General features: G+C 53.5%; 5 protein-coding genes across 5 annotated transcripts; 3 read left to right on the forward strand and 2 right to left on the reverse strand.

The window, feature by feature from the left end:
- Positions 1–9,080: 9,080 nt before the first annotated feature.
- Positions 9,081–12,992, reverse strand: CkaCkLH20_07893 (C-type cyclin; the record flags this gene model as incomplete). Its single annotated transcript, XM_038890609.1, has 4 exons — positions 9,081–9,917; positions 9,972–10,179; positions 10,235–11,532; positions 12,855–12,992. 4 exons carry the CDS (start codon positions 12,990–12,992, stop codon positions 9,081–9,083), a joined length of 2,481 nt encoding a protein of 826 aa, XP_038744217.1.
- A 1,066-nt stretch (positions 12,993–14,058) lies between these two features.
- On the forward strand, positions 14,059–15,103 carry CkaCkLH20_07894 (palmitoyl-protein thioesterase precursor; the record flags this gene model as incomplete). The annotated part of the gene is made up of 2 exons (XM_038890610.1): positions 14,059–14,820; positions 14,876–15,103. 2 exons carry the CDS (start codon positions 14,059–14,061, stop codon positions 15,101–15,103), a joined length of 990 nt encoding a protein of 329 aa, XP_038744218.1.
- Positions 15,104–15,346: 243 nt separating this feature from the next.
- Positions 15,347–16,579, reverse strand: CkaCkLH20_07895 (uncharacterized protein; the record flags this gene model as incomplete). The annotated part of the gene is made up of 2 exons (XM_038890611.1): positions 15,347–16,450; positions 16,514–16,579. The coding sequence occupies 2 exons, from the start codon at positions 16,577–16,579 to the stop codon at positions 15,347–15,349; spliced, it is 1,170 nt and encodes a 389-aa protein (XP_038744219.1).
- A 2,752-nt stretch (positions 16,580–19,331) lies between these two features.
- On the forward strand, positions 19,332–20,937 carry CkaCkLH20_07896 (transcription factor Tos4; the record flags this gene model as incomplete). The annotated part of the gene is made up of 2 exons (XM_038890612.1): positions 19,332–20,849; positions 20,905–20,937. 2 exons carry the CDS (start codon positions 19,332–19,334, stop codon positions 20,935–20,937), a joined length of 1,551 nt encoding a protein of 516 aa, XP_038744220.1.
- Positions 20,938–23,233: 2,296 nt separating this feature from the next.
- On the forward strand, positions 23,234–23,470 carry CkaCkLH20_07897 (uncharacterized protein; the record flags this gene model as incomplete). The annotated part of the gene is made up of 1 exon (XM_038890613.1): positions 23,234–23,470. The coding sequence occupies one exon, from the start codon at positions 23,234–23,236 to the stop codon at positions 23,468–23,470; it is 237 nt and encodes a 78-aa protein (XP_038744221.1).
- Between the last annotated feature and the right edge of the window lie 135 nt (positions 23,471–23,605).

Consider the following 23,605-nt stretch of genomic DNA (forward strand, 5'->3'; position numbering starts at 1 on the left):
GGCCTACCCGGGAAGAAAGCCGAAGTTGCCTGATCTGTCAAGTCTCGTTATTTGGCATTCACCTGTCCCAATTAAACCTAGAAAAACATTTCCCTCGCGGCTTGTCGAGGCAATGCATCGTTCGCCTAGAAGTGTGAAGCGGCAACAAGAGACCGAGGATGAATCTGGATGCACTTGCAACCACCTTGCCATCCGTCCAGTTCAGGCCGCTGGCGGTGACGACCCTCCGTCATGTCAAGTTTCAAGTACAATAAAAGCTAAGGTGCGTGACACAGAGAGAGAGGAGGGCGATGACATTGATGCGCAAAAGCCGCCAAAGCTAATGTCAAGCAGGAAACTCCACGACTCGGCTGCCAGCAGGACGCCGAAATGCTGCCCGCAGACGATCTTCCGCGACGCTGAGAACGCGTATAAATACATTCATATGGTCTTGATCCTCTGGCAGTACCTTCAGTTACCTATTATCAAGGCCAATCTCATCACCGTTTACATGGGAGGTCGCTTACTTCCTTGAGGACTTTGAGGAGCTCTATTGCAGGTACCTTCGGGCACGGATGGTGCTAACGGGTGCGGATAAATCGTTGCGGCTAGGAAGAGCTAGGTTGATGTCCGGATGAGCAAGATGCTGGAGGACTGGGTCAGGCACATTGAGGAGCTTGAGGAGCTTGAGGAGCCTTTGGCCAAGGACGCCGACTTGTCGAGTGATCTAGCAATTGGAGCTCTCGACGTTCTCGGCAAGCCGGAGCTGCTGGTAGCAGTACTACATTCTCTTCTTCATGTGTAATTGCGCCCAGCTGTTCGTCCCACAGCTACTGTTTTCAAGCCATTCAGACTCTACCTGATGATGGGAATAAGGAAGCCTCGAGAGAAAATACCCCTCTCAATAGACCATAATGAATGAAAGAATCATGATAATTGGATTATATGGGTCATTGCGTACGGATTCTTGTGTGGAGTTGGGGAACTGCAAACGAAGCAGAATCGCCCTCAAAATCTTCGTTAGTTGACTACAACTCAGGCTCAGACTAGTTCAGCTTTGGCAAATCAGGTCCACGTCAACCAGGGAATGCTGGGAATCATCGAACCGTGTATCCTGCGCGGGTTTTCATATCCTTTTGAGTCCTCAAATTATGACAGGTATCTGTCTAATCGCGGGCGTTGCTAGATAACTGTAATCCAGTTATTCAATAAGCTTATCCTGTGGAACTTTCCAGACGATCTCATGTCGATCGGATTGATCACATTGGTTCTCAAAACCCAACTGGCGTCTTTGACAACGAGCAACGTGCACGCAATGCGTTCGCCATGAGCGGATCAGATGAACGTCGGCGACGCCTAAACGGAAGAATGACATCAAGAATGCCCCGGGTCACGGCGGCTTTGAAAGACACAACGGCAACTAGGCGAAACTCGTGGGGTTTTGCTGGCGACTGAATTCCCCCGCACGGTTTCAGTTCATTAGGGAGACAGTTGACCTATCGTCTGGGTTAACGATTCGGTTGTTTCCCTTGGTCTGGAATTATGGCTATTTCATGCGCCTTGCTGACATGTAAAACCTCGACGAGGGTTACATCAAACATATCGACTTGAGTAATGCAGTGTGTGTGTGTGTGTGTGTGTGTGTGTGTGAAAACCCAACCGACGGCTTGGTATTCTCGGCGACGTGTGTCAACGAGGTGCTGGGAACCAAGTCCAAACAAGGACCCAGGCGACTCAGCGGGGGATATGACGATGCGAAAGCGAGCTGGGGACATTTATATAGGCCCCTTTGCTTCGTCCGAAGAACCAGACGAACTGACCTCCATCTCACCTACCTGTAATCTCCATCTCATCTTCTGATCTTTATTTAATCGCAAAACCTTTTGCAATATGAAGGTTACTCTCGCGTTTTTGCTTACCCTGACTGCCGTCGCATCTGCGGCATCCGTCGATGTCGGCCTGGTCCAAAGGCAGAATAACTGCGCTGCGAAGGGCGGTTAGTCTCTTATCTTCAATCCTTGGCCTTTAGTTTTCCGGTTGAGACTAATTAGTGAGAAGCCAACTGTGGTGGCCCTGGCGACCGCGGATGCTGCGCTGGCTCGACCTGCCAGGCCACTCGTGGCGATGTCGGTGGCGTTGGCAGGGTTTGCCAGTAAGCTTGGCGATCTTTAACATGTACGTATGGACCAAGGATATCATTAGTTCACGATTCAGAGGAAATGGCTCACTCTAACCGCTGTATCAGATATTTTGCACGTTGAAGCGTTGGGACATGAGTACCGTGCCGCAAGCGGCGGAGCCCCCATAGGTCTCAAGTCCCAAAATACAAGTTATGTTCATAGACGCATATGCCGAACACTTTTAATGCCATGATTTCCATAGAAGTATGTGTATCCCAGAATTTTGCATGAGCGAACATGTTGAACAAGGAAGCCAAGCAGAGGATTAGCAACAAGCAGTGTGCGTGCATAAAGGTGGAATATGTTCAACTCAACAGGAAATAACAGGCCTATTATGTATTTATACTTATCTGCGTTAGAAGAACAATAGTCTGAACTTACTAAAAGTATATTATGATGCTCAGCTGCACTGCTGGCGGCGTTCCTACTAAGAGGATAGTCAAGTGTGAATTGAGGGCCTTCAACTACTTGCTGGCGGTAGTTCTTAAGTTCTTGCAATCTGATTATAATGACGACAGATCTGGGACTCAAATTAGCTATACCGAGACTGGTGAAAGTCGTGGGAAACATAAAAATGACAAGTGCAGCATCCACTTCCGAAGATGAACTGGCGCTCCAGGCGACATGAGATGGTTGAAGCCACATCTTGCTAGAATACGATAGATGAGGAGGGGTGTCCATTTTCTGAGACTGCTATGCCGCAAAACATAATGTTTTTTAAGAAAAAGACTTCATATTGGGAATACGTTTCATTATGCAGTTATGGCAATAAATTCCAAATATAAATAGCACGTATACGGTTGAAACTCCATAAGCCCACAACGATACAGAAGATTGGAGCTGTAATCATAACGACGCATGATTAGATAAGAGAAAATCTCATTTTTCTCGCGTAAGAATGATTTCGACTCAGGCCCAGCAGTAGTAAGAGCTCAGCACATCATTGAAGTCGGCGTCTACCACAGGGTACTGACCCCAAAGGCTGTAAACCTTCCCAGAGCACGCCGCGTCTCTAGTAAAGCGCAATGTTATTTAGACATCCATCTTAAAGTAGAAGTGCAAGAAGATGTACTTATAGACGAAACACTGATGTTTTTGTGTGTCGATCGAGCTGACAACGTCGTTCCAGTCTGGCGGTACAGCAGCTAAGAACAAACAGAGAAGATCAGCATCGGCAGATGAAATACCATTCGATACGGCTGCAGATGTTAATATGAAATCAAGAAGACTGACTGCAGACATAAGAGCTGAAGAAGAACTCTTGGCAATTTCTGAAGTTTGAATCCTTGCAGAGCTTGATATTGCCATCGCGAGCGTGAAGATTTCCATCCCGAGGCGACATCATGGGACTGGCAAGAGCCAGCGTTGCAAAAGAAATGATCTTAGCAGCGAACATGCTGTTGAAATGAGCTGCGGCAAACTGTCTTCTGGCAAGGAATTGCTGGTGGCATCATGCTCAGAAGCATTCAAGTAAGTCGGGTTTCCGAAGCTGGCTTTATATTAACGCGAGGTCACGTACTTGAACTCACCACTAGCTTTAATGCTGCATTTAGTAATGTTTCCATAGATACAGGCGTGCCTCGTTTCTCAGTTGTGGTCTGCTGTAATTGGAGCGGTGAGGATATTCCTCGTGTATGTAGGCAAGTCGTATAGGCGGAAGTATGATTCCTTCCAAAGGGGCCGCGCAAGAGTAAGACTACGCTGACTGAACTCCATCACCCAAATTGGAAGAGTTTCCCAAGATAGATAGTCAGGGTCACATCATGCTTTTGTGCCGTAGATGAGGAAAACGATACACCATGTGAGTGGTGAGAACTTGCATTGGCGAAGAACATGGATTGCTATTGAGCCTAACGCAAGGACCTGAATGCTGAACAATGCTCGGAAGCAACACCAAGCACACCATGAAACAACCCTTGAGCCCGGAGATATTTCTTTCCCATCAATCATCAGATCCGCATGAAGAAATCCCCCATAGACGTTGACATTTCCCCCAAGGAAACCGAGTCACTGCTGCAGATTTGTGAGCCGAGAATCGTTCCAACCAGTTTGTTAACGTACCAACTTCCTCCCTATGATTTGATTTCCCATTTCCACTCGTAGAATATATCATGGCAGCGACAAATACAAGCCAATCGTGTCCGCCAATGGAGCGGAGGGGTGATAAGACTTGATATGCCTTCGCAAATTGTCGCGGCGACTGCCCTTCATAATGGCAGAGCAGATGCAGCATTTTAGAACTGCTTTTGGGTGAACCGACTTGCGACGACGCTCCAGATCTCTGAGAGTACTGAATCGTCGACTGCGACCCGCTGAAGAGCATTTGTGCTGCCGCTCGTGACATCGCATGTGTTCCCTGTTGAGTGACCATCAATTAACCCGAAATTTCGGCATATTCTGTGTATGTGACGAACCTCAGGCTTCTGACCTCTCCTTTGAAGTTGTTGCAGACAGGACAAACATGGATACCGGAGATGGAGGCAGGGCTGCTGATACATGAAGCTGTCTGGCTTTGCGTGGGTTCCAGTGTGAAGCCACCTTCTGCTGACCTAGAGCCGGAGAGGTAGAGGGGAGAAAGTTCCACTCCGTCATTGGTATCATTATCGAAACCGATCAAGGAAACTGGGTCGATAGTGCATGTCGCATCGTCCAGTGGAGCTGCTTTGTTCCTTTCAAGCTCGTCCAACGGCGTAACTTGCTGCACGCCAACAGAGCCTGGGGATTGGGAGGTTGGAATCGTAGACCCATCATGATATAGAGCAGACCAGAGTTTTCTATTCTCTGACTGATCCCAGGCAGTGAAATGCTGTGTAGAAAAGTTATTTGCACATAAGTCAATGCCGCTGAAGCTGGAGCTGGTCGGCTGTGGATTTTGCGTGCTTTCAAGCCACGCACGGTCGAAGGGTTCGGCGCGAAAGTAGCCCCTAGTGAAGGACCGTCAGGAATGAGGCTGGCATGCCACGGGGTCTGAGATGTATCGTCGGCCCAAGAATATGAATTATGGGTCAAGGGAATTCGATTTCGGTTGGTCTGACTTGCTCCTGGATGCGGCAGAAACTGGCTGGCACGGTCTGCGACCGCAATCGTCTGCGGTTGGATCGGAATAAGAACACTGACCAAGTAATCTTCAAGTCAGATCACAAATTTCACCATGTATCACTTTAAATACATCATTTATAAAAAGAAGTCGGCAAGACACACCGAGTACCGGCCCAAAGACCTATTTGCAGCAGTTGGCTTGGTAGCGCATGGTATCTACCCTTCGAAGTTAGACCGAAGTTTTTTGTCAACTCATTCATCGTGGGAATCGACCGACCTCAATACACTTCCTTTCTTTCCAGCTCTGTAGTTCGAACTTTTCCCTTCTCGGAAGTCTGATGAAGAAAGAAATCGTAAATCGAAGCAACTGGGTTTTGGCTAGTTCTTATAATCAAGCCAGTAGAGCCTCAGGGCCTCAGTATTTCACAAATCATTACTTTGCGCGGCAGCCTAAATCAAAGCTAATATTGGTGGTAAGAGAAAAGCTTCCCCGCTCGGCTCGTCGGAGGACCACTCACGGAATGAACGACGAATAGGGCGCGTGGGAGCAAGACTGATGGCCGATAATGTGTACCGTTGAGGCCACGCCAAGAGAAGTTGCAAGCATTCTAACTCATCACACCCTCCATTGGTGCAGAGGCGTTGATGAGGTGAGCTCACACCGCCACGGCGAGGCAAACGGGCGCCTCGGCTGGGCAAACGGGGCCTCAACGGATCGGAGAGTCTCAGGGACAGGCTGCTTACCCACGCGGCTCTTCATTGATTTCGAGGCAAAGGGTAGTATGCCACAATTTTCCCGTCAGACAGTAGCCCGTTTACATCCTTTGCCGCTATGGTAGAAAGAGTGAGATCCTTCTCTGCTCACAAAAGTGACAAGTTGCGGAAAGAGTGTGGCCAATTCTCAAGAGGGTAGTTGTTGAGTCTTATATAGGTCTTCTCTGAGAGGTGGAAGTGGGCTTGTGTATTGGGCAGTAGACTACGTTATCGTCTCAAATGGTATTGTATAGCGAGTGCTCAAAGTGTGTAATGATGAAAGTTCGACCAGGCGACGACATGGAATGGTCTCGCGGATATGTCCGGTATGACACAACTTCAGGGTGATGTTTTGCAGTCGAATTCAGAATCGAGGTTCTCTACAAGTGCTAGAATTGTCGCAAAAAGATATGAGGATTGTGCATCCTAGACTATGTATATCTTGGCTGAGCCATTCCTTTGAAGACTAAATTCCCAGAAAGACCATCGCTACGTTTGACCTTGGACTTTTGACTTGGAGTGTAATCTTGGAGGACTTGTGAGTACGAGTGGATCTTTAAGTAGTCGACGACAGCAGAACTTTACCTTCAAATGTTGTAAGTATCTGCTGATCATTTATGTCGCGTGATTTTCTCAAAGTGTGAAATCAAATCCATCACAAGTTGACGAAGACAAGCTCCCAGGAGACGGCACTTGAGCCAGCAGCGCAACGGCCTCTTCAGGGTGGCTGTTCTTGATATGCCTCGACAAGTTATCGCCACGGCTACCCTTGAACTCGGCTGAGCAGATGTCACAAGTAAGAGTAAACTTCTCGTGGACTGATCTCTGATGTCGCTCAAGATCTCTGCGCGTGCTGAAACGGCGATCGCAGCCCGCCGAGGTGCAGCCGTGGGGTCGTCGGTGGCAGCGCAAATGTTCCCTTTTTTCGAGTCAGCTTTTGCACATGAATAATTCACGGGCAATACAAACATCAAGCGATCGACTTCGCCGGCGAACTTTTGGCAAACCGGGCAGGTGTGAATATCCGAGGTCACCAACCGACTGGCTCTGAGACGCTTGGATTTTGCTGGAACTCGACGTGTTCTGGTGCGGCCTGTGCTACCGATCTTGTGCTCATCTGACATCCGATTGGGTTGAAGAGGCCGGAGGGGACTCCCAAGTTCTCCTGGATTGCCATCGATGAAACTTTGCGGTGCATTGTTGCCACCCAAAGACTTCGGAAGGGGTTGAAGTGTAGCAGACACCAAGCCAGTCAACCATGGATCTGTGGGATCAAGTACAGGCTGGTGACCGATATCTTCAGCGCAGAAATTGGACGGCAAAAGCAAGCTGAACTGGTCCAGCATTGACATAGGTTGCGAGGGTTGCTGAAGAGAGCCACTGATGAAACTCTCATGCTCTGTCAAGGGAGCTCTCTGCCAAAATGTCTCGTCAGATAACGCGTCGATGTTATGGCCGTGTTGAGTGCCATTCACTGAGCTGTCGCGAGCGTTGTGAGTCTAACACAACGGGGTCAGATCATCAGCAAGTAAAGGCCTATCATCGTCACTGACCTCGCTGGCACCGTGCAAAAAGGTGCTATAATCCTCGAGCGCATTTTGAACGGGATAAAGGCCTTCTGAAAACAGAGCGTTGTGGCTGCGATCCGTGGAGGGTTCCAGGGATGCTCTCAGCGAGGCAGCATTAGGTTGCCAGATGCCCTGACGGTAAACTGAGCCAAGATGCCATTGTGCATCCTGATGAGCGGCACTACTGGATTCACCAAAACATCCAATGCCGAAACCGTTCCAGCTCTTCTTGGAACTCGAGTGTTGTGCAGCGTTGGGAGGATAGAAGTCGTTGTCTGCTCCCACTTGCCGGGGAGAGGTCGATTGTCTCAAGATAGCATCGTAGTTTCTGGCAAGATATACACCTTTAGAACGGGGTCTGAATGAAAGGGTCTCAAGGGCCAACATACTTCAGACTCGGCGAGAGTGGGTGATCAAGATGGCTCGGCCTCGAAAGGTGTTTGCCTGCAACTGGTCTCAAACTGTCAGCCATGATCGGGCAGTTATCCGCAACAATATCACAAAGAGTACTAAAAAGATCCAACGTACGACAACTGAAGCCATATCTATAATTTATGTTCGTCAATGAGCGATGATCAATGAGTCTGTTGCCAGAAAGGACAGGAAGAGGGCGATTTCCGTGCCACTTTATACAACTTCCCAGAAGACCCATTAAACCATGATGAACTGGAAATGGATGAAAAGGTCGCAAGAGGCAGCCAGAAGGCAGCCACTAATTCCAAAACCCATGAGAGCCAAGATGCCATCGTACAGGAAAATAGCCAATAAGAACTATCAATCTCAGCCCGGATCGCGTGTTCATTTTCAGAGGCCACACCGCTATACCCTCAAAGCACGACGTGGAAGCTACTTACTGGAGGTTGTCGGCCTTCGTGCGGCTGATTACAGAGGCCACTATGAGCCTCACGTATGATTCTCCCCGCAATGTCGAGAACGTGGAGGGGGAAGGTAAGCGCTAAATGCCCTATCATTGCCCAGCTTGGGCGAATTTGTCCCCCCCTGCATCAGCCCATGCATGATTTGAGGCCACCAAGTGCTGGGTATGGGTTGTCACCAGAGGCCCAGACCCTTCAATTGTGAGGCTCTGGGCCTCAAACGCCAGACATCGACTAGAAATGAGGAGGCTCTAATCAGCCAACTCCCGAAGGCTGCTGGCATTTTATGGATTACCCAGACTGGATACACGCAAGACGAAAGCGAGAGGCTGATCTCAAAATAGTGACGTGTTGTTCTACTTACACAAGCGATGCGATTCTTTTGTAATCCAGACAAATGTACGGGCGGTGGGTCTCTGCCGACCGCCAAAAAGAGCAAGTTTCTTCCCGAAAACATTCCAGTTTTGTCCCACGGGGTATCTTTTCCGTCCAACGCCAGGGAAACCCTCAAAGAAAAATCCATCCCCATGTCCTTTCCTTTCCTTTCCGTAGGTATATACATACCGAAAAGCCATAGCCAAACCGAAGGGGCGGGGCAGTAGCAGTAGCAGAGAGTCGGAGCCGGTCATGTTGAAGTAATAGAAATCAAGAAAAACGCGGGAACAGAGACAGAGAGCAATGCAGTCTCAGTAGTATCCGCGACCCTTGCGACGATCGTGGTGACGACGACCTCCGCCGCCGCCGCCGCCCCAGCCTCCTCCGGCGTCGTGACGCTTGTTCTCGCGGTGGGCGTGGTTGTTCTGCTGGCGCTCCGGCTCGACGGGGACCTCGACCTCGACCTCGTAGTCCTCGTACTCGTCCTTGAAGTAGGGCTCGACCTCGCGGCGCTCGCGGCGGGCCTGCTCCGGGTCGAAGACGAAGCGCATGGTGCCGTCCTGGCTGCGACCGTTGCGCTTAGCGGAGTTGCTACCAAAGAAGCTGATGTTCTTGAGGACCGAGACCCCGTTGGAGAGGTTCTCCTCCTCGCCGCCGTCGCAGTTGTTGCACCAGTGGGCGTAGCGCACGAGCTTGGGGTCGTTGTCGACCTCACTGTTAATGACGATCTTGACTTCGATGAACTTGTTGAGGTCGAAACGGTTGCCGAGCTTGGTGGACTTGCCGTGCTGGGTGTAGAGGTCAAGGAGGTCGAGCATGGTCTCGACGACGCTCTGGCGCGTGGTGTGGTACTCGGCGAGGTCGATCTTCTCGACCTTGTCGACGCCGGTGCCGAGGAGGCGGGCGGTGAGCTCAAGGACACCGAGGGCCAGGGCGAAGGTCGGCTGCTTGATGGGCGCAAAGGTTTTGTACAGGTCAATGCTCATATCAAAGGCTGTGACGAACACCTCCTTGGCGTCCGCGCCCATGGTCTTCTTGGTGACTTTCTGCAGGATGCCCTGGGGGTAGCGGCAACGGAAGTCAAAACCGATGGTCTCGAGGATCAAGCGCTCCAGACCGATGACAATCTTGGACGGCTGCTCGAACATCTGGATCGTGTCAGTTTCAAGCCTCTAACGTCGTGAGGAAGCGTAACAACGTACCTTATCATCTTGAGTCGTGGGATGGTCCGGATTCTTAATGTTGTACGCGGCACACAAGAGCTCCTTTGACTTCTTGATAGTGTCCTCGACCTTGCAGGCGAGGAAGAGGCACGCCATAGCAGCGTCCTGGTAGTTGTACTCCGCATCTCGGAACGACAGACGGAACCAGTGGTAGTAGACACAAGCAGTGTCAAACGTCTTAACCGGGCTGGAGGAATGTTAGCCATGATCCTGTGCACAAGCGGACATCTCGCAGAACATACACATGGAGAACGGTGCGAACGTTATCGAGCAGCTGGACGCCCTGCAGACGGTAGCTATCCTCCCTAGCTGGATCGCTCTTGTTGTCGCGGAGCATGCGTCTCAGGCGCTGTTCGCTGGTGTACTGGCACGACACCTGCATGTGGCCCGGGTGAGGTCCCTTGGGGATCTTGGACTCAGCCGCAGCCGCAGGCGCGGGCGTGGAGTTGTTCGTGGTGGCATTGCCCGAGGCCGTAGCCTGCTGGGCCTTGGGGCCGGAGGGAGCCATGAGGATGAATGCGTAGCGGCGCTCGAGGTAGAAGGGATCGTCGGAGCTGTCGCTGCTGCCGCTGCTGCCGCTGCCGTAAGCAGAATCGACCAGAGTCTTGGAATCGTCGGAGGAGTCGTCGCCGTGACGATTTCCTTGGAAGGTCTTGTTGTCACCAGCACCGTCGTGACGGGTATCTTGGTTGTTGTCGCCCTCGTCGGCCGTGCTGTATCCGGCACCGAAGTCGCAATTGTCCTCGTCGTACTGGGTGTCCTGGTAGCGAGGCTTGTTGTTGCCACCAAAGGGGTTACCCGGGTCAGGCTTGCCCTCGTCGTCGCGATCGCTTCCGTTCTTGTCGTCGCGGTGCGCCTCCGTGCCCTCGCCGACAAATGTAGTGCTCTCCTCCTCTTCCTTCTCTTCCTCGGACTCGCTCTCGCTGTTGCGCTCGATGTCGGTAGGAGGGTCCTGCTCGTTGTCGATGTGAAGCTGTCTAATGAGATCGCGAGTAGCAGGAGCGGGTTGCTCGTTGTCGCCGGGCTCGTCGTTGAGTTCGTCGTGGGTAAGAGCGTCACCGTTGGTCGACGTGGAATATGCACGAGGACGGTAGAGGTCCGAGAACCAGGTATAGTCGTCAAAGAAGACCTCGTTACCTTCGAGAGGTAAGTCGGCTATCGCGTGTTCACCAACAAAAGCGAGCTGCTTCAAAGTTCTATCGGTGACACGATGACCCCAAATCTCCAGAGCTTTTTGGTAGAACTTGGCCAGAGGAGCTGCCGAATGCGCAAATGGTGGAGGTCCGCCAGAGGTTGCCGCGTGCCAGACAACAGTTCTGGTCTGCACGGACCACTGCGAATGGTCAGGGTGGGGGACCATTCGGAGTCGGAGACGGGGCGGGACTGTGTCTCGGTCCTCCCGGCCGATGATTCGGACGGGCCGGGGGTGGTTCCCCGCCTCCAAGTCGATGGTCTTGGTGGCATTGGAGACCTCTAGGATGTCGGTGCGGGCTAAATAGCCATTGAAATTCATCATTCCCGCGGGAATGATTCCGGGCGCCTGAACACATGGCGTTAGCAATCACGAATAATCAGGGAGTGAAGACCAGAGGGAGGGGACAGCAATGAGTGATGAATAGCAATGACATTAACTATGCCGTATACTGTAGCAATGTTATGAAGCCCGTCTTCCAGATTGTGACCCCAAGCAGGTGGTCATGTGCTGCTTGGTGATGGCGACAACATGGAGTCGTAGAAGAAAATTCCCGACGAAAATGATTTCTTAGAGAAAACGAAAAGAGGAAAGAAATCGGCCGAGTCGCTACCGGCAAGCCGGATTCAGGGGTGTATAGGGGTTGGGAAAAATCCGTGCTGTCGTCGTCGGCCAAAAATGAAGCCATCGCGATGCGTCGATGGGAAACCCCCTTTTGACGACGGCGACGACGACGACGACAGCGGCAACAACAAACCGAGGCAAAAACATAGGAGATTTTCAGGAGACCAACGTCCGCCTTTCGAAACAACTTACCGCCATCGTATCAGAGCGAGATCAAGCTGGACAAGGAGTCGGTAGCGCGAGAAGCCGGGCGTGATCGAGCGAAGCAATCGAACGGCCGCGAAGGCGATCGCGAAGAGGGTCGTAGCAGGAAGTCGAAGAAGCAGGAAGCGAAGAAGTCCTCTCGGAACTCACCAGTTGATAGCCAAGTCCAGAAGAGACCAGCTGGTGATGGAACACTGCGAGGAGCAAACAAAAGCAACAAGGTCGAGGTGAAGGTATTTTGTGCGTGTTTTATTTTCCCTGGCGACTCCAAGAAGTAGGTACAAAGGTTTTTCAAATGCCATCCATTGCTCTCCCCTTATCCAACCCCTCGCTAAAGAGACCCAAAGAGAGGGAGGTGCCTCGCGGCCTCGTGGGGACAAGGCTCGGCGAGGATTCACTTCAGCTACAGTTGAGCTGTGTTCTCGCGAGATGCGGGTCCTCCTCTGCCATGATGCTGTTTCCCATAGGCTGTGGTTTGTCGTCTAGTCAACTAGATACCTGTAGCGGAAGTTAGCATCGTGCTTAATCTGGACCCCAAGGACAAACAAGTGTTTAGGGATACATCAGAGTGTTGCATAGTTTCATTGTAAAGACTCAATCCCGTCTTGAAACATTGTTGAGTGGATGCAAGTCATCATGCTGAGAACCTGGGCAGAGGGAAGAAAAAGTCGTACTGACATACCTAAAATGTTGACGAGCTGGATCCGGCACCGGCAACAATAACGACATCGTGGAAACCGCCTTTTACAACGCAGTCCTCCGACAACCAATGACCGGTATCGAATCCGTTGCCCGGTGCCATCCTCCAAACCCCTCCTCTATTCCTGGCAAGTGTCCTCGACCTGAGGAGCACGACGGTCGATGACCGGAACCTCGGGGGCGACCGTGTTGGGGTCCATCGTCGGGACGTTGAAAGTCTGCAGCGGAGCCGCAATGACGGCGACCGGGAAGAGGACGTAGAGAACCTTTGAGAACTGCATTTTAACTGTCGGGCTGCAGGAACAAGAACGTGGAAATAAGTTGGGAGGAAACGACTGCAGGGACGAAGAACGCGGACGGTGCAAAACGACTGTTCGGACTCTTCAGCGACTTTGCAGAAAAGAGAGAATAAGAGACTTCTATGGGCGAAATGTGGTGTTTCAAGAATGCCGATTCAGCGGCGCTTCGTCCATACTTATGGGCGAACCGCTGCCACGGTCGTCAGGATCCGTGACAATCGACCGAACACGCGCTGTCCGAGCCAAGCCCATCCCCGCCAAGATCGGGCGATCAGCGTCAGAGGAGCTCTGTGTCGTTGCTCAGCCATGTGAGGTATGGGCAATTCAACAGCACAAACACAGCCCGCTGCCGTTTTCTTCTTCGTCATGCAATCCTCGGCGGGCAGCAGTCGTCAGCCGCGTTTGAAACAGGGGAGCATCTTGGAGGATGTGCCCTGAGAAGCGTTTCAGACGGCAGGGCAACGTGGGATCTACCCGCCTGGCCCTTGTCGAGCTTTGGGATGCGCGCTTCTTCTTTCTCGTCGTGAAAACCCTCCGTCCGGGAGTTCGTAGCCCTGCAGTAGACCGGCGCTTGAAGGTGCGCCACGCCCGCAGGATTCGGGACGAGACTTTTGACGGACGATGGCTTGAGGTCAATGACGGTGGAAGATCTCCAAGCTTAGGGAGGCAGAGGATGATGCGGTTGGAGCTCTGGGACGCTAACTCGTTTTTAGTAATCTCAGCTTTGCACGGACCATCTCCTGCAGGACCCAGGGCGGTCGGCCTCTCGGAGCGTCTTCAACGCAGTTGGCGCTGTCCGTGGCCAATGAGAAGCTTCAGTGGTACCTAGTAGCCCAGACCGATAACCAAGCTCGCCCAAAGCTGGGCAGGTAGTGTCGTCAGCGTCCCTTGCCAGTTGCCACAGGCAGACATTCCCGTCGGCTTCACAGGATCTCCCTCCAGAGAATCTCCCCATTGTCACCTTTCCAACACAACGTTGGTTTTCTTACCTTAGTCTAGCACTGGTAATCCTCAGAACAGACAATCAAAACATCCATCACGACCAAACATGAAGTCTCTTTCCATCTCCAGGCTGCTCACGGCCGGCTCCCTAGCGGCCGTCGCATACTCCGCCGCCGTCCAGAGGCCCCTCGCCGACGACGCCAACGACGACCACCCGATCCCCCTCATCATCTGGCACGGCCTCGGCGACTCCTACGACGGCGACGGCATCAAGCAGGTCGGCGAGCTGGCCGAGGCCATCAACCCGGGCACCTTCGTCTACAACGTCAAGATCGGCGCCGACGCCAACGCCGACCGCTCCGCGACCTTCTTCGGCAACGTCACCTCCCAGCTCGAGCAGGTCTGCGCCGACCTCGCCGAACACCCCATCCTCTCCACCGCCCCGGCCGTCGACGCCATCGGCTTCAGCCAGGGCGGCCAGTTCCTCCGCGGCTACGTCGAGCGCTGCAACAAGCCCCCCGTCCGCAGCCTCGTCACCTACGGCAGCCAGCACAACGGCATCGTCGAGTTCAAGGCCTGCGGCGCCACCGACTTCCTGTGCAAGGGCGCCATGGCCCTGCTGCGCTTCAACACCTGGTCCTCCTTCGTCCAGAACCGCCTCGTCCCCGCCCAGTACTACCGCGACCCGGCCCCCGACCAGTACGAGAAGTACATCGAGTCGTCCAACTTCCTCGCCGACATCAACAACGAGCGCGAGCTGAAGAACGTCGAGTACAAGAAGAATCTGGCCAGTCTGTCCAACTTCGTCATGGTCATGTTCGAGGACGACACCACCGTGATTCCCAAGGAGACTGCCTGGTTTGAGGAGGTAAGGACCTACTCATATGATGTGAATCCTTAGGTCAATGATGCTAACGAGACAGGTCAACGGCACGGAGAGCCTGCCGCTGCGCGCCCGCCAGATCTACAAGGAGGACTGGATCGGTCTCAGGGAGCTCGACCGCAAGGGAGGACTCCGCTTCCGCCAGATCCCCGGTGACCACATGCAGCTGACCGAGAAGAACCTGAACAAGACCATTTCCGAGTTCTTCGGTCCCTTCAAGAAGCGCTTCGCCTCCGAGAAGACGTCGTTCGCCTCTGAGGAGTTGTGAAGAATTGGAATACAGTACCATGAATAGGAAAAGAGAGAAGAAAAAACGGCGCGCGCGCGTAGGTAATAGGGCAAATTGTACACTAGGTCTGATTGATAAATCCCTGACACAAGAGTTCTCTGGTTATTTTTGATCTGAACCAACGCCATACGCCTCGAACCATGCATGGTATAATCCCGCAGGAATCCCCCTCCCCTTTCCCCTCCTTTTTTATGGATGTCTTCTTCGCGTGATTCGCAAAGTCTAGTTGTCCACGGCAGCCTTGGCCTTGGCCTTCTGCTTCTTCAGCTTCTCCTTGCGCTCCGCCGCGATCTTCTTGTCGAGCTTGTCGTCGTTGCTCTCGGGCAGCGCCTTTTGCGCGGCCTTCTTGGCCTTCTTGGTCGTGGGCTTGCTCTCCTCCTCGTCCTGCTCCTCCTCGGCGGCGGCCTCGATCGACTTGCGCTTCTTGCCGACGTTGGCCTTCTCCTTGATGGCCTTGGCCTCCTCGCTGTTGTCGGCGACGATGTCCTTCTCCTCGAGCCAGAGCTCGTCCGTCAGCCAGATGGGCAGCGCGGCCGTCTCCTGGCCCTTGATGTAGATGCTCTTGACGTTGGCCCACTTCTGCGGCACCCACTTCTCGACGAGCGCCTTGACGACGGCCTCGACGTTCTCGGCCACCTGCGCGGCCGTGAAGCCGGCGTAGCCTATCCGGATGGCCGTGTTGGTCGAGGGGGTGAGGCTGACGAGGGCGGAGCCGACGGCCTTTTCGATCTCGGCGGCGATGTCCTGCGGGGAGCCGACCTTGGAGGCGGCGCCGCTGCCTTCCTGCTGCTTCTGGCGCTTGCCGTCGACGCGGGCGGGCTTGGGGGAGAGGACGACGGGGATGGGACGCTTGGCGGTGGTCTTGTAGAAGGTCTTGCCGAGGGCCTTGGGGAGGCGGTTGACGATGCGGTCGTCGGCGAGGAAGACGTCGTGCTCGGCGTAGAGCTTGCGCTGGGCCTCGTACTGCTTCCACTTGGACTTGAGCTTGCCGAGGTCGACGACGCGGGTGATGCGGGCGCGGAGGGCCTCGGGGAAGTCGTCGGAGGCGATGACGTCCTTGTAGGCGCGCTGGGGGTCGGCGGTGATGAGGCATATCGTGGACTCGTCGTCCGTGTTGAGCGGGTGCGGGAGGGCGATCTTGCCGGGCTTGAGGCGGTTGGTGTCGGCGATGTGGCGCTTCGTGGTGAGGGTGAGCCAGATGGGCGAGCGGGCGATCTCGGCCTCGTCTTCGGGGTCGGCGAGGAGGTTCTTCTTGCCGGAGGACTCGGCCTTTGCGGCGGCGGCCTTCTTGATGTGGGCGAGGAGAGCCTTGGACGCCTTCAGGGTCTGGTAGTTTTTTCTGCGATTAGCGATTGGAAGGTCATGGCGAATTGAACGGGGGTTTCTCACCTGCTCGGGGTCAATTGTGGGCGCGACATCTTTCGATGCGACGGCGACGGTCTTTGAGGGGGCCATGACTACAGATGTTGTGGTGGAACGTCTGTTTGTTCTGGCTGGGAGGATGGGATGCAGGATATCTTCACCAGCAGATATGGTGGGGAGTTTTCTGGCGGTTGTCCAAAAATTTTTGGGCAGGGATCATGACTTATCGGCGAATGCAGACCGCCGGAGCCGATCTGCACGGTCCATCTTGCAATCGATAAGAACTAGCTTATCGATAAGATTTGATGGTAACTGATAAGATCTTGTCCTTACTCACCGAGGTGACGACTCGGTGAAGACGTCAACCGCCAACATCTATGTGAGGGGTGTTAAAGAGTTGGCTGAGGGGCAATTGGGATACATGAGGACGGGGAACGTTATTGGGAGTTATTTTCAGTTGTAAATAGTTGTGGAGGTTGAATTTCGCAGCGCGTCGTCTACCTGCGGGTTGGCTATGTATTGACGCGTTAATTGGCTTTCGGCATCGCGTCTGCGAGCCAAGTGCACATTCAAGCTGACACCTCAACTCATGACTGAACAGCTGAGAAGCGCATTCGGCATTTGATTCTCCCCAAAACTATAGGAAAGATCAAATAACGTTCCTAAACGTTTGTGGGCGTGTGCTGAATGCTGCTCCCTCACCCAACCGGTCAACCGTCAACTGGGTCTTGATACATGGGATCTCTGTCTCACACTCTGAAAACGGGCAACGACAAGCCTGATGCGTGCCAACCCAAACGAGAGCAGTGGGACCGGTGTCAATCCAATTGGGAACGCCGGGATCATTTAAAAAAACCTGTCAAAGGCTCAGCGGGTCGTGTGAGCAGGAGCGCGACTTGCGTTAGCGATGCGGGGTGGACGCGGCCATGACTGACGGTTCGGGAGGCGGGCTCAGGCTCGGCCGTCTGGCGTTCCTGACACTTCATTTCCCCAAAGCCACCTGTCAGCTCGTCGTCGCGCACAGGACCACAGTAATCTTGTGTTCGACTTGTTGCTGCTGCAAAACAAGACAATTAGCTAGCAGATAAGAGGAAGAGGGATGATTGTGGTTCAAGAAAAGGCGGGCGAGTGTTATATCATGGCCGGGCCAGTGGATATGGACCAGAACAGGGTTCGTGGGTTGAGACCACTTTACGCGAACCAACACGTTCCCGCGATGCCTCGTTTCAACCCCTTCACTTTTGGTGCAACTCTTTTTTTTATGTATGGCACTGGAGCACTTTATGGCTCGTGTTTCTGCAACCCGGTCTCTGGGCGGGACAAGGTCTCACAAAGACGGACAGGCAGCACATGCTCGTGGCAGAAACAGGAAGCAGGTGAGGAAACGGGAACCAATGGGTTGTCGAGATTCGTACGATCCATGTAGCCAACAAGAGGAGCATCGGCGCAGATACTGGAAGCGAAGGGAGCCACAGCCACAGGGATGGATGGAAGTGAAATATCAGGCAAGAGGGCATGTGGGAATGCATCCAATGTTCTAACTTACACAGAGGGACGCGCTGGTAATGTACGGGCTATGTATCCGAACATGGCATGTATTATTGGAAGCCACTCTGCAGAGACACGCTTCTCCGGCCAGGCTTTGGCTTGCCAGGGTTAAGAAGAGCCATTGGAGGGAATAAGGGAAAACGGGTTGAGCAGCGGTTCTCGGCGCTAAAATTGCGTTCTTCAGCGTTCTGCGCCGTTGGGACTTGCCCCGTAAGAGGAAGGATGGATGCTGACCACAGCTGGTGAGAGACGGCAGACGCGCATCGGAAGTTGACGTGAGTCGTACCTTTTTTTTTTTTTTTTCCCTCTTTGTCTTTTTGGTGGAGACGCGATTCGGGAGGCTGGAACGGAGCAGGACTCGACGTGGATGAGGGGCATTTGTGTCCATTGTGAGGTCACAGACTGCGAAGTTTTTGAAGAAGAGATGGCTGGTAAGAAAAGGCGGTCTAATTGAGTGAGAATATTGAACTTGACAAGAAAGAAAAAAAGAGAAGAAAGCAGCAGATAGCCGTGTCTTCGTGATGGTGACACCAGCTCCCGTCTACAGCGGACGGGAAGCACAATTTAGAGCCGTTAAAGCTCAGATAGCGGCCCGCGTCAGCCCTGACAGTCGACCGAGCTTCATCTTCTAGCGCTTGCATGGAGATCCCGGGTGCGCTAAATCCACTGTAACCGCCATCCCGACAGCGAGCGAAGCTCCACCATGAGCACAACTTGCACAGCACAAGCAGGGCAGGACGCGGGGGACGCGATCAACGCCAACGCGCAAGAACACGCTCAGGTTCGCTCCTCCCACAACCGGTACTAACGCCAGCACCGCACCTGCCAGGTAAGAAGGGGGGGCCATCAAAAAGGTCTCGTCCCCGTCCGACCAGCTTTCCTGCCCGCCTCACGCACCACGCACACACTTCTGGGCCTCCTTCCACCAGACCTGCAACCACTTTGACGGTTTTTTTGCACTCAGATTTTATACCTTGGTGAAAATATCTCCAAGAGCACAGTCCTTTCCCTTTTCACCCTTCGTCCTGTATATCCATTATCACCTCTCTCACCCTCACCTCCGCCTACCGGCCGTGTCCTCCCCGCGAAACCACTTACACGCGATTCCACTCTACGCCAAAATCCACGCCTGATATTGGAGCACCGACACCGCGCCTACCAAAAACGCGAACGTCCCCAACGCGGTGGAAGGATACTGGAGAGAAAAAAAATCATCTACAAGGACGAGAATAAGGAACAAGACCAACAACACTCGGGGTAGTCATTCTTTCTGGCTGGGCATGTTGTCGTCGCCGCAATGATGGACTCGTCGCCTCAATCCAAGAACCCGGAGCCCACGCTTCCCATGGCCGGCACCAAGCGTCCTGCTCCGAGCCTCCTCCCGGCCTTCGAACCTCTCTCTTCCTCCCCGGGTTTTCCTCGACCTTCCAAGCGTCAAGCTCGTCCCGGTTCCGTCGGAGGAAACAACGCATACCTCAAGTATCCCACGCCCATTCCGACTTCGAGCACCGGCATCCTCTCGTCTTCCCCACCCCGTGTCCACCACCGCTCCGCCGCCTCGCGGGCTCTGTCTGCCGCCTCCGAACGCACGCCCCTAGGTTCCGTCCCCTCCATTGAACTTAACGAGAACGGCGAGACCCTGCTCATGGGCCGATCCAGCAATTCTTCACACTACCAGCTCTCCGCCAACCGTCTCATATCTCGCGTGCACATCAAGGCCCGTTTCGTGCCTGCTCCGTCCGCCTTGGAGCCGAACAAGATCGAGATTCAGTGCAATGGCTGGAACGGACTGAAGCTGCACTGCCAGGGCCGCACTTGGGAGCTTCTCAAGGGCGATTCCTTCACCTCTGAGACGGAAGGCACCGAAATCATGCTCGACGTCCACGACGCACGCGTCATGATTCAATGGCCGAAGCGGGACCACCGCGACCGCCTCGCGAGCCCCGAGTCCCAGTGGGACGACTCCCCGCCCCGGCCCAATGGCCGTGCCGCCGCCGCCGCCGCCAACCTTCTCCAGTCCAGCCCTCTGCGCCGCACTTCCCGCATCGAGTCCCCGGATTCCCCGACCCCAGCTCATATGACCAGCTCTCAGCGCCTGCAAGCTCTTCTGCCCACTGATGATGGCGAGGTTCACATCTACGAGGACTCCAGCGCAGAGGAGCCGGAGCTTCCCAAGCTTACTGACTCGGGTGTCAATGTTGGCCAGAGCTTCGCGACCGAGGCCACTAACTCTTTCTCGTCCGACCTTAGCGAGCCCGAGGACGAGAACTATCCTGATGAAGAAAATGATCCCATTGTTCACTCGTTTGGGCCTTTCGGAGCTGACATCTCCAACCGTCTGGCCTCTGTGCTGTCTTCTGCGCCAAAGTATCCTTCCTCCAAGCACTCGCGGCTGTCGCCGGTCCGCGACAACTCAAACCCCTCCAGCCCAGTCTCCGCGCCCCCCAAGTCGCCCGAGGTCAAGGAGGAGGAGGAAGAGGAAGTGAGGCAGCCTCCTTACGAGAACTCCGCCGTGCGTAACCACGTCGTCAACCAGCTCGCCTTCTCCCGTCTGTCGTCCAACCCGTTGTCGACCATCATGAACAACCTTCCCACAGAGGAGAAGAGGGGTTTGGCCAAGGAGCAGCTTAGGAGCCTCCTCGAGAACACGGCGTGCATCGGCATCATTACACGTCAGGGCAAGGATGCCGCCGGCAAGCCCCTCGAGAGCGAGTACTACTACGTCCCTGAGGCCGACGATGATGAACAGCGCCGCTTCGCCGTCACTGACGGGCTGCGGAAGCCTAGTCTGAGAGCTTGCAGAAAGCAGCACAAGGTGAGATCTGTTGACATCGAGAGGAGGAACGTTCCAACTAACGCGTCGGGCTTAGCAATACTACTGGAAACGCCCGCGAACCCCTTGAATGATTCCTACTCTGGCTTTTATACCATGTGCATTTTTGGCTTGCATCCAGCAACCTTGCTCAAGCTGAGCTGTTGCCATGAACGACACGTCCTACATGGCACAGCCCTCACGCCACCTTCCTACTGTCCATGACCTTGGCTTTAAACAAACCACCCGTTTGGCAAACTTGTCTGGCTGCATAGCGCAAGGCGTTTCATGGATCCTGTTGGTTGTATTTGTATTTCTTTTCCTTTTTATCTGTACGATTCACACTACTATACCTCGGGTATTTTTTATCCCCATCGATTCCCCCCATAAAACAAACACCCGCTAGATGAGACACATGCATTCCCGACACCGGTCCAGGTTAACCGATTTGGAGCGAGCAGCAGCTGTGCATTATTAGGTTGAATTTTTTCCCCGATTCATGTGTTTAGCGGGGCTTGTGGTTCAGAGCGTTGGATGGAGGGCGGGGAATGGCAATTGGTAAGGACGGGATGGGACGGGGGCGGTCGGTCGGTCGGGAACACAAAAACGGGATTGACGAGGTGATGGTGGAAATGTAAAACGTCGACGACACGCTTGAATCAGGTTCTGGTAAATAACATGTTCTTTTTCCCCAAGGCGTACTTGTTCGGTCGAGGTATGGTGTTTCTGGTGAGGTGTTGCCGCGGTGTTGCCCATGTCGAGGTCCTCGCTATTGCTGGTGGGGTCACCGTATTGCTGCTGTCTTCGATGTTACTGTCATTGTCACCACTGTAGTCGCGAATCCTCGGCCGAGAGGCACGTAGGAAATATGCGTCGAACAGCCTTTGAAGGTTACATGGTCCTGAGATGTGATTGGAAGTCAAAGAACAGCTTTGAAGAACATCTGGTCTTGAAACTCAGTCAGCATGTATCGATCCATCAATCAATCTTTCAAGGAAGTATAGTCTTGAAACTCAGTCAGCATATATCGATTCGTAAATCAATCTTTCAAATGAATATGGCCTTAAAACTCAGTCAGTATAGATCGATCTATAAATTAATCTTTCAAGGAAATATGGTCTTGAAATACGGTCCGCTCTTAGGTTGATAGGTACAGGTACCTTACCCGCCGCCTAAAGAACGTGCCCCCGCGTCCAGGCCTGGAGCTTCGCCTGGCTCGTCATTTTCTTTCGTACCTCCCAGCATGGTCCGAGCCGGCATTCTCAAAATAAACTCAAAATCGCGTCAATGGCATCCCAGGAACGATTTTCCCGGGGAAGAACGGTGTTCAACATCCGAGAGGTCGGAGGACGTGTGGTTGCACCGGAACAGCTCGTGTGGGTCCCACAGGTCCTTTCCCCCCGCCCCCGCTCCGCCGGCCTGCCGATGAGTGGAGCTAAACAGGTAACCCGGGGCCGGGAGCTGAGGCCTGGCCCAGGCCCTCCACGTCTCGACCGATTTTACCCCGCAATGGCAATGACAATGACGGAGCTGGCTTTTTTACTTCGTTCCAGCTCATACCACCATCTCCAGCAGTGTGTAACACGGATCTTTAACTGGTGAAAACAATCTATCATGGCCGGTATTGTTTGCCAGCGGGCATGGACTCAAGATACTAACTAGAACTGGGAGTGAGGTGCTTAAGTATATGCATTATCAACCAAGTCGTTCCGATACGAAGCTGTAGGATAGGTAAGAAGGTATGGAATATGCTGGGAAGAAAAAGCATGTGCTTCCGATTATGTCACAGGAAATGCCTGGACCGGGACGCCTCACCACCACCATCATCAGTGGCAACGCACCTCACACAACACACAGCGGCGAAAAATGATGTTATGCCCCGCGCGCCGGTGTGATCGTCGTCCCATGTCCAACCCACCAATTCTTCTAGTAATCACACCTCATCGGACGCTAACTACCTTACGACCCGTTCGCAAGAGGCGCGTTGCGGAAAAGGTGAGGTAGGGTGTCACGGTTGAGTTGGTCTCACTTGCCTTGCCTTACAATCAGAGGTGGCTGGCTGCAAGAAGGAAAGAGGGGGTTCGCGGGGAAGAGGGAGGGGTGGGAAAGCTTGAAGGTGCATTGGACCCTTGAAAAGGCGAGAGCTTGGGAGGAGGGTGGTTTGATAAAGGGAAGCTCCCGCCTACCTCCCCCGTCCGTTGATGGTTTAATTTCACTTCATTCCAAACAAGAAGTATAAACATCCCCCAAAATCCATCTACACATCGACAACCTACGCAACCACATCCAGACCTATCCTATAAACACCGCCAAACAAAACAAACGACCTACCACTCTCTCAATCCAAAAAAATCAAATATCCTTCACCAACAAAAACAAACACAAAAATGTCCTCCCAACCCTCCATGGCAAGCGTCGCCCCGCAAAAGGACGCCCCCCACGCCGACCCCCAGAACCCGTCTTCCCCCGCTGCCGAGGCCGCCCGCGTCATCGAGCGCACCAACAGCTGGAAGCCCTCGTTCGAGCGCCGCCCGAGCTGGAACAAGGAGGACCAGAAGCGCGAGCTGCAGATGAGCCACATCGAGGACGTCAAGACCGGGCCCGGCTTCACCGAGCGGGCGTGAACCGGCGTAGGACGTATGCTTTGGATTCGAGGGCACGAGGGTCACCCTGATATCGAGGAGACGAGGCGGATTCCGAGAGGGCTTCGTTCGCTGATGGAAGGGTAGCTTGGGCAGTTTGAGCACAATCGCGATGGG

The sequence above is a fragment of the Colletotrichum karsti genome, assembly GCF_011947395.1.
Source record: "Colletotrichum karsti strain CkLH20 chromosome Unknown Scaffold25, whole genome shotgun sequence".
Classification (NCBI taxonomy): domain Eukaryota; kingdom Fungi; phylum Ascomycota; class Sordariomycetes; order Glomerellales; family Glomerellaceae; genus Colletotrichum; species Colletotrichum karsti.